Source organism: Miscanthus floridulus, chromosome 3 (genome assembly GCF_019320115.1).
Source record: "Miscanthus floridulus cultivar M001 chromosome 3, ASM1932011v1, whole genome shotgun sequence".
Lineage (NCBI taxonomy): Eukaryota > Viridiplantae > Streptophyta > Magnoliopsida > Poales > Poaceae > Miscanthus > Miscanthus floridulus.
Genome location: NC_089582.1, coordinates 22,921,274 through 22,931,494, shown reverse-complemented (window position 1 = coordinate 22,931,494; position 10,221 = coordinate 22,921,274). Strand labels below are relative to the sequence as shown.

Below are 10,221 nucleotides of genomic sequence, written 5' to 3'. Positions count from 1 at the left end.
CTTTTGCAGTGATACGAAAGAGGCCTTACAGGGTATTGCATTCATATGTGGAGCGTCGTTACACAGTTGTGTGTGACAAGGAACGCTGCCCATGGAGGGTTTGTGCAAGGAAGCAACAGGTGACTGGAAAATGGAAGATCACAAAAGTAGTTGGGCCACACAATTGTGCTGACCATGAGCTGACACTGAGGCATCGACAGTTGACATCTACCCTCATTGCCAAGCGGTTGATGGGAATTTTGCAGGGAGAACCCAACATGAAGGTGAGAACAATTATCAGGACCGTTGAGGCGTTGTATGGAGGATATGTGATAACTTATGGTAAAGCATGGAAGGGCTAAGCAGCGAGCTGTGGAAGATGATATATGGGGACTGGGAGGATGGGTATGAGCAGCTGCCAGTTCTTTTCAATGCAATCAAAGCGGTGAATCCAGGCATGCATTATGAGTACATCCCAAAACCTAATGCATGGAAGGATGGGAGGCAGATATTTTTCCGTGCCTTCTAGTGCTTTCCTCAGTGTGTCGAGGCCTTTAGGCACTAGTCGTCCCGTCTTCTCCATTGATGGTACGTTCTTGATTGGCAAATACCAGGGCACACTTCTTATAGCCATATCCTGTGACGCGAACAACAAGTTGGTTCCTTTGGCATTTGCTTTGGTTGAGAAGGAGAACAATGATAGTTGGGGATGGTTCTTGAGGCTAGTCCGGATACACGTGGTTGGCCCTGGCAGGGAGGTTGGCGTCATATCTGATAGGCATCAGGGCATACTTAATGCCGTGCGAGAGCAGTTAGAGGGGTATGCACCTTTGCACCATCGTTGGTGTACTCGACACCTTGCCAAGAATCTACTACGGAAGGACGGTGTCAAGAAAAACTTTGATCTATTCTAGGAGGCTGCTCGATAGCTTGAGGACAAGTACTTTAGGGAAAAGTTGGAGCAGGTCAGAACCGCATCAAATGCAGAAGGTAGACAATGGCTCACAGGTTTGATGAGGGATTTGGAGAAATGGACGAGAGCTCATGACGACGGTGGCTGGAGGTACGAGTTTCAGTGCAGCAACATGGCAGAGTCATTCAATAAGTTGCTATTGGGGATACGTGGTATGCCCGTGAATGCAATTGTTCAATTCACCTTCTATAAGCTTGTTGCCTGGTTCAACGATAGACACGCCCATGCATTGCAGTTGAGGAGTGATGGAGAGATATGGGCTCCGAAACCAAAGGCACACCTAGAGAAGGCAAGAGAAAGGGCTGGCACACATGAGGTTGCATGCTTTGACCACTGCCATAGGGACTTATCAGGTCGAGCATAGGGGTGGTACAACGTCCGACGGCGAGGTCCGAGAGTCGAGGATACATGTGGTTGTCCTCCAAGATTTCAAGTGCACTTGTGGTAAACCAAGGCAATACCACTTTGTATGTTCGCATTTGGTGGCAGCAGCTAGGCATCGCAACTATAATATCGAGAGGAGGATACCTCATGAGTTCAGTGTCAACACGCTTGTGAACACATGGAGCCCTCGCTTCGTGCCTTTCTGAGACCCTAGAGAGTGGCCTCCATATGATGGGCCGAAGTACATTGCGGATCCAGCTTACCGTTGGAACAAGCGTGGATCAAGGCAGAGGACGAGGCATAGGATGGTTATGGATCAGATACCCAGAAGAACTAGGCGTGGGAGAGGAACTCCATTTGTTACTGATCCCGAGCAGCACGAGTGCGGCAAGTGCGGTAGACTTGGCCACAACTCACGAAGTTGCCATTGGCAGATTAGTGAGGTAGGACTATTGGTTTATAGTATTATTTTATATTTGTCGTATCATATATTTAATTATGCATGTCTCAATTTATGCTTGTATTTGTGTCAATTACCTATACATTTATAAGTTCATGTTTCATTGTACATTGCAATTCTAATTCATTCACTTTTTTTGTAGGATGGAGCAATTCCACCTGCTCGACCCGACGTACGAGGAGACCCACCGAGGACGTCTCGTTGCGCTGGGGCAGGTAATAATCTATAAGTTTTATTCGTACATGTGTTCGTGAAGTAACATGTGACTATGTTATATTCGATGCAGGACCTTCCGCACCTTCGTTCTAGGACCCACAGTGGGTTCTTGGACATTCGGTACGACGATAGGTACACTCCTTTCCTACAAAGAGCTGGCCTGGATGTCATCTCCTTTCAGGTTCATCGTGGGTTGTCCCAAGTTCAACTCAGCGGCGATAACTGCGTTGGTAGACAGGTATTAAAGTGAATCATTGCCTCCATTCATGGCCATTTGTTCATGCGATTGACTTTTTGACAAGTAATCTTGCTTGGTCTTAAATATAGGTGGTGGCCAGAGACTCATAGCTTCCACCTACCTTTCGGGGAGATGACAGTCTCGCTTCAGGACTATCAGAAGATGCTAGGCCTAAGGATTCATAGGGAACCCAGTCACCGGACAGTGCAGGTCAGAGGGCTGGAGAGCACGAGTGGAGGCCTTCCTTGGGCGTGAGCTTGGTGAGCAAGGGGCTCGCACTTCTGGAGTTCCCATCTCATGGCTACGTACAGAGTTCGCACAGTGCCCCGAGGAGGCAGATGAGGAGATGGTTGGGTACTACTGGTGGGCGTGGATCCTACACCTTTTTGCTTGCGTTCTCTTTCCCAATGCGACGGGTGACAATGTGTCCTAGATGTGGATCCACTGCCTCAGTGACTGGGACCTAGGCGGGTCAGTACAGCTAGGGCTCTACAGTCTTATGTTTTCTATACCGGCAGCTGTGCGAGGGGTGTCGTCGATCTATGGCGAACCCATCACTTGGTGGATGCGTGTACTTGTTACAGCTGTGGATGTGGGCTCGTTTTCCAGTTGGTCATCCAGAGGTACTGGCTCGTCGTGAGTGGTTCCAAGGTCAGCCTCCAAGTCGCCAGCCGACGTGGGCGTACCTTTGGGACCAGGTCAGGGTTTTGCACACTGAGGATAGACCGGGCGTACATTCAGTACACTGAACGAGCTAGATTCGCTGACGGCGTCTAGTGTAAGTAAATTTTATTTTCCATGCTGCTATTTAAAAGGATTAGTATACCATCTAACATCTTATTTGGAACATGATGCAGGTGGAGTGGGAGCCGTATGGTGGAGAGGACGCACTTCCTTTTCAGCTGAGCAACGTATGTGGGGCCGACGACTACTTCTATAGGATGAGGTGCCCTCTAATCTGCTTCTATGCTATCGAGTACCACCTGCCAGATAGGGTTGCACGCCAATTTGGAGTGAGATAGCTTTGGCCTATGCCTCTGTTCTCGACTGGCGTTGACTTACACAAGTAAGTGTTTTGATATTTCAAATGTCTCATGATGATGGTCCATTTCTTATAATATGGTGCCACGTACGTGGATTAATGTAACGATGACATACGTGCAGGTTGGATCGTCAGAGGAACAAGAAGATTTTTGACTGGGAGAGGCACCACCAGTCCTACATTGAGGAATGGGAGGAGATGCACGACAACCTAGACGACAACAACTGAGCCGCACACGAACCGTGAGTTCAGGCGGTACCAAGCTTGGTACCAGCGTTCGACAAGGTGCAGGCTCAGGCTATAGTGGACCGAAACTGACTACGCCGACATCGAGTCCTCCGATGATGAGGACACGACGTACTGACCGGTCCACTCGTGCAGGAAGGCAGGTGGAGGCAGGACTGATCTTGGATAGAGTGGTAAGGCCAATCGACTTATTTTGTTACGTTTAGTTACATAACAATACATTAGGCGTTCTTGGACCGACATTAGGAGTTATCTATTGTAGTTATTGCAACCTTCGAGCCGTATAACCCTTATAATAAGTTACATTCTTGTACAAAAGAAAACAAAACTAAATGATATCTGTTCAGAAGTCTTATTATTGAAAACATTGTTGCAGGGCAATACACTGAGAAGCTCAGTTGAAGAGATCGAGCGCGTTCGGCCTAGAGTCAATGATGACTACATACTTGGCTTCCTAGATGTAAGATTAAAAATATTCTTTCAAACAAATCATTAATACGTTATATTCTTTCAGTTAACATAGTTTTGTACAACAGAGGCTGTCACGTCGTCTACGCCGTGCGGCTGGTCGTTGTGGTTGCAGGACAAACACGACGCATGACGTGTACGATCCTTCCGCTAGGAAGAGGAGCCTTGGGTTCCTCTAGTCAAGCAGCTACAGGGGACGAGGAGGAGGACGAGGAGGCCGACGACGACGATGACATGGACAAGAGGCACGATGAGCTTGGGCCCTCTCAGCTCCATGACGCTCCATCGACTCATCCTACACCGCCTCTAGGCACTAGGCGACGCCGTCCGCGTGACCCTTACACTCCAGGCACCAGCGCTCTGGGTCACAAGGGTAGGGGCAAGAGTAGGAGACAGTGAGGGACGTGGTAGGTGTTACTATGAACTATTGTGAATTTTGTATTTACTTTATCTTTAACTATTCGGGACTGTATGGACATTGTGGACTATTTGTACTTTGCATGACATATTATGTTGGTTGTGATATTCGTTGTGGTTGCATTATGCTTGTTGGATGATTAAATGTTTAGAATATATATTGATGTCTCTGTTTGTAACTGTGGATGCTTCTAATACAAGACCGTATCTTGCGAATTTTTTGCGTGAACCTTTAATCATACTATACTTGTACAAAGGCACAAATGTAGTACACAGATTAACTATAAATTTATTACGTTTATAATCCAGGAATATTTGTACATACGCTGTGTACAAGAATCTAGGATTACCAAGCAACAGTGAACGAATCTATGCTTTTCAGAGAATAAACATAGACTTTTCAGATACACGGACAGCATCGAATTATCACATCACTGATATAGACCTTTCAGATGCAAGGACAACATGCAAGGAAGCACAACTAAACTCTATCTCCACCATCCATCTTATGACTGTTTGATCCAAGGGCTGAGGTGAAGAGGCACACGGATCGCTGACATGGCACATTGACAGGCCTCCATTCCTCCTCTCAACCTATAAATAACCACTCACTCCCTCTCATTCACACAAACAATAAGGAAGAAGAACACTCCTCAGCATTTGCTTTTGTTGTAGTACCAATGTCTGGAGGGTCGTCCAGAGGGAGAGGAAAGGGGAAGAAAACTACCTGGGGGTGGGAGGGTCCTCTTGGTCCCGATTTCTTTGAGGAAGCTCTTTATGAGAGGTTCCCAGTTGAGAGCAAAAGTGATTTCACCAAAGAGGCACCACTGACAGGATACGATGAAAGGAAAGAAGAGTGGCCAAAATGCATGCATGGTGAGGACTGCCTAGTGCAGATGTTCACCGAGGGAATAGATGGAGGTCGTCGTTTCTTCAAATGCCCGCGAGCATGGGTAATTTCTATTACTATTTGTTTCTTCAATATGTTTGTCTTGTATATCACTTACACGACATACTTTTTGTAGTCTTCCTTGGCCGAAGAAAACTGTGGGTTCAGTAGGTGGGTCGATCCTCGACCTATTTATCCGCATGCGGAGTACATCTACTACCTACAAGACCGTATCTTCGATCTAGAAAGGGAAGTTAGCAGCGGTTACAAGGACGACGAACAGGACGACAACAACAATGGTGCCGATTCACAGGAGGCACTCTGCAATGATCCATATTGCACCTGCCCTAACCACAAGAAAAAGGGGTCTCCCCCATCACCCCCGCCACCACCACCAACAACAACGGGAGGCTACTATGGAGAAGGTGCAACACAATTTGCTATGTGGCCACACTACTAGGATGACTTTATCTTTTTCTTGTGGAGAACCCCAGGTTGAATTACCTAAGGCATGTTAGGTTTAATTACCGAAGGCATGGTTTAATTACCTAAGGCATGTTAGGTTTAGTCAAAGAAAACTATGTACCCAGGTTCGGTACATGTAGTCACATGCCATTTAATGTGTTTCGTGTGTTGATTTCTATAATGTCGTATGTCGTTAACTGTTTTTTGCAGCACGTGTTCAAATGGAAATAAGTCCGTATCATTAAGCGGAATATTAAGACCATTGATAATGAAAACAACCACATAATGAAAAGTTCGATACTATGTCACATTACACAACATATTAATAGTATAACTAAGTGCCGACAGTAGACAAAGGGGCAAATGCACTTCCAAATCCTCAATCTGAAACGTACTGAGTAAGCAACTCATCATCCGAGTACCAGTCCTCTACTACAACCCTGTTGCTGTGGCTAGGCTCAACTGCGTTGCTCTGACCTACCTGTCGCTTGTAGTAAGCGGCCTCCGCTTCATCTGCGGCCGCTGCGGCCTGAGTGAAGAACTGCGTCGTCATCCTCCTCTGCCTGTAAGCCCGCCTCTGCTAGAGCGATGAGCTCGCTCAGTCTGCCAGTGTCGTCGTCAGCCTCCTACGCCTGAATGCCCGCCTCTGCTAGAGAGATGAGCTCGCTCAGTCTGCCAGTGTCGTCCTCAGCCTCCTGCGCCTGTATGCCCGCCTCTGCTAGAGCAATGAGCTCACTCAGTCTGCCAGTGTCGTCCTCATCCTCGTCTCCATCATCACACAAGCACAATCGGTGATTGAACGGTGCGACCAGCTCGTGATCTATGGCCATCTAACTTCTTCTCCTCATACCTTGCACGAGCCACCTCTGCAGCATGTTCCCCGCTGCAACCAATCCCTTGATGTATAAAATGCAATCAGTTAGCAACTCGATAATATTACATTTAAAACCAGGCAACGAAAAAAGGTTTTCAAGCACTCACTGGCACATAATGTAGCAACATGCTCGTTCAAGACCTGCATCTGTACTCTTGTCTCCTCCCTTGCCTCATTCCTTGCCCTCTCCTCCTCTAACGTCGTCCGCCTCTCCAATCCCCATTTGTTAAGCCCAACATCGATCGGGTTACAAATACCGCGCTGTCTAGCAAACTCACGCATCTTTTCTTTGTGATGTTTAACGAATAGGTTGACGTAGTCAGGTCCATATCCCCTCTTCCGTGCAATTACTTGCCTCTTCTTCAGTTCATCCAAGAACTTAGCTTGACCATCATAACATTCCCAACTGCATTTCCTAGTGCTCTGTTCAAAACAAATATTATATCATATATGTATTAGGCAAAACAAACAAAATACGATTTCATGTTTACCAGAAAAATAACGAACCTCATCATACTCAATCATATGGCCGCAATAATGACCTATTCCAAGCTCCGAAGGGACTAGGCCATAGTTGGATTTTACACCACATTCGCACATGACAGGAGGTGCTTTGTAGATTACCCGTTCTTTCTTCTTTTCCTTAACCCTCCGCGGTTCTTCGGCCATTGGTTCTTAGGACCATACAACCACTCCTTGAAACGACACTTCGCCATTGAATACACCTAAATAATGAGACATTAGTACATAAACACATATAGCTCAAGATTTTAACACATACACTTTGCACTTACTTCATGCTTGTTTGGACACACAAACTCCAACGTATTCTCAGGGTTTATCACAGCTCGATCTCCGCAATCGCACAGAGGAGGTTCCTCGAGTCGTCTAACTGCGGCTAGGTGCTTCTCCTTAGCCGTCATTGCCGGAGGGTTAGGGGGGGTGGAACCCACCGCTTGAAGTGCTCACGTGGATGTCTCCCTCTAAACCAATCGTCGAAAAAGAGGTACCTAGGATCAAACTTGTCTGCACCATCGATCCACTAAAAGAAAAAGCACCTCTCATGGTCCTACACAACGAGATTCCAATAAAATATTAGTACCATACTTAAACAAATAAAGAAAAAGGATAGTACAAATAATTTCTTACATTAAACCGACTACATGTGTAGAAGCAACGCGCGGCTGTGTCCGGATGTTTCGATTGAAAAACATGGGCCGGGAAACCACAGTCACAGTTAGGGACAGGAAGGTCAGGAGGAACGGGGGCATCTTTGCTAGACGCGTCGGGGTATAATTCTCGAGGACGACCCCGTTTTCGCCAAAACTCCTCCCGAAACATTTCTTGCATCTAACAAATAGGATGTAATTTAACAAACATAAATAAAAACATCACAACAAAATATCAATGAGAACCATAACTACAATACAATCAATTTCGTTCTAAGAACCAAAAGCAGTTAACATTATACCCTAAACCTAGGGTTTCTCATTTCATCCACAACAATAAACCCATAACATAACTACATGCGGCTTGGTTTGCTAGCTTTTTCCACGCCTTGAAATGAACCTACGGTTGTATAATACATATATTGAGGGATACAATGAAACCCTAAGTGATGACGATTCTTAGGTTCAAAAATCCGACTAATATGTACCGAATCGATGCGAGAAAAACAAGGAGGTGAGCGAGTATACCTTGCTCTCGAAGATCTACGGATCAAATCAAGGTTTTCAAGGTCCAATATGTCGATTCAGTGAGGTAGGGTGAAGTGGCGAGAAAAAAACCCGAGACGGAGGAGAAATAAGAGGAAGAACGCTCGGGGAAGAAGTGCAGGCTGGGTTAAATGCAGGTGGCTCGGCGCCATTCACTATGGCGCTGAGCCCCTGGCAGGCCATTTCCCCGTGCCCAGGACCTCGGCGCCAGTGACTGTGGCGCTGAGCTCGGCGCCACTCACTATGGCGCCGAGCCAATGGTCCATTTCTGGAATTCTTTCCGCCAGGGGTCTATTTGAGAGAAACTTTCGAAAAAAGGGCCAAATAGTAAAAAATTCGGTCTCTAGGCTGTCTCCAACGTGAGCCCAAATTTAAAATGGGTCTGTAACCCAATACCTATAGTCTTTAACAGAGTACCTATACGGAAGACCCATTTTATGCGTTAGGAGAGGCATAACCTAAATCTGAGTATCCTCTCTCCTGAAGACCCTTTTGCAGAAAGGGTTGTCTTTTGAGTCTTGTTGTTGGAGAAGACCAAAAATAGGTATTGAACACTTTGCCTGTAGCGCTACCCAAAGAACAAATGAGTCTTGTATTTTGGATCGCAATTGTTGGAGACAGTCTTAGCGACTACTAGTGCCATATGGTAATAATAACAAAATGCCAGCTGACAAAGGCAAGCGTAGTGTCAGCTACTTTGGCTGCTTGAACACCTGAAAAGGATCGCCGCGGTTGGCTGCTATGGCCAAAGGATCCTATGGTAATTTCTCTTTAAAGGCACAGAAAGGAGGATGCATGCAAAACACACACAATTAGCATCCTCGACACGCACACTGGCCGGCCGGGCAGAGATTATTGGAGAGTTGTAGACTGTTGGCATACAGGAACACCACCCTAACTTACCATTAGACGTGCATGCGTGTGTAGGTTTACCCAACCGGCTGCTCGCAGTTAGCATCGGAGTTTTGGTTGGTGTGGTGCAGAGCTCTGTGCTGCGGTTCCACAGCACCAGCGTTCATGCCACGGTGCTCGGGGTGCAGCAGCTGCGCGCACCTAGCCGGGCACGGGGAGAGGTACATCGTCGGCTGCCCCAACCTGCTCATCCTCCTGCTGCCCACTCTCCATTGACCGCGGGCCGTCGACATCAGGCCGTGTCGTCTACGCGGAGTCCTTGAGGCATGCTCTACGATATGTACATCCCTAGCCTTGAGCACTGATTAGTGTAGTTCTGTTTCTTGCCTACCAAGCACTGTGAAATCACATGTTTTCAGTATTACAGAATATGAAATCACATAATCATCCTTTCAAGATCACTACATTGAGTTGATACAACAATCTCCAAAGTCCTTCCAACATTCGAGGCAATGATGCATAGATCCAAAAAAAAGTTTTTAATAACAATTACTTATACACGGATAATACTGTAGCATGAATGGTTGCCGGTTACTGTATCACGCGGAACACTGTAGCTGCGCGAGTTTAGTCCCTGCATCGGAACCTCTAGGGGGGGGGGGGGGGGGGGCAAACCAGCTCGGGCTGGGGTGCTACAGATGGTATTCAGAGCCAACTCTCGCGGTTTCACGGATATATAGCTCGGGAGCTCGGACAGGCTGCGCATGACTCCTATGAGAGCATGGCACTTGGGCCGGGGAGCTAGGAATATATACGTGGGCCAAGAGAGTCGATCCTGGACATTTGTCCCGTTTGGGTGGGTTGGTTCGACCCTCGACGAGAACGTCAAGTCCTTAAGGTGGGTGTATGTGAGACCCCACTAATGGCTGTAGCTGCGCGAGTTTAGTCCCATGTCAGAACCTGGAGGGGGGGCCAAACCAATTTTAAAACCCAGCTCCTGGGA

At 47.0% G+C, this 10,221-nt stretch overlaps 1 protein-coding gene and 2 long non-coding RNA genes across 3 annotated transcripts; 1 reads left to right on the top strand and 2 right to left on the bottom strand.

Annotated features, from left to right (window-relative positions):
- Window positions 1-1,576: 1,576 nt before the first annotated feature.
- On the top strand, window positions 1,577-2,194 carry LOC136545210 (uncharacterized). Its single transcript, XR_010780955.1, has 3 exons — window positions 1,577-1,779; window positions 1,939-2,011; window positions 2,083-2,194. It is a non-coding gene; the product is annotated as an uncharacterized lncRNA (long non-coding RNA).
- A 3,872-nt stretch (window positions 2,195-6,066) lies between these two features.
- On the bottom strand, window positions 6,067-7,308 carry LOC136545208 (uncharacterized). Its single transcript, XM_066537258.1, has 3 exons — window positions 7,159-7,308; window positions 6,759-7,074; window positions 6,067-6,673 (listed from the first exon to the last, which is right to left on the bottom strand). Exons 1-3 carry the CDS (start codon window positions 7,249-7,251, stop codon window positions 6,552-6,554), a joined length of 531 nt encoding a protein of 176 aa, XP_066393355.1. The 5' UTR covers window positions 7,252-7,308; the 3' UTR covers window positions 6,067-6,551.
- Window positions 7,309-7,313: 5 nt separating this feature from the next.
- LOC136545209 (uncharacterized) lies at window positions 7,314-7,997 on the bottom strand. The gene is made up of 3 exons (XR_010780954.1): window positions 7,801-7,997; window positions 7,446-7,720; window positions 7,314-7,376 (listed from the first exon to the last, which is right to left on the bottom strand). It is a non-coding gene; the product is annotated as an uncharacterized lncRNA (long non-coding RNA).
- Window positions 7,998-10,221: the final 2,224 nt, after the last annotated feature.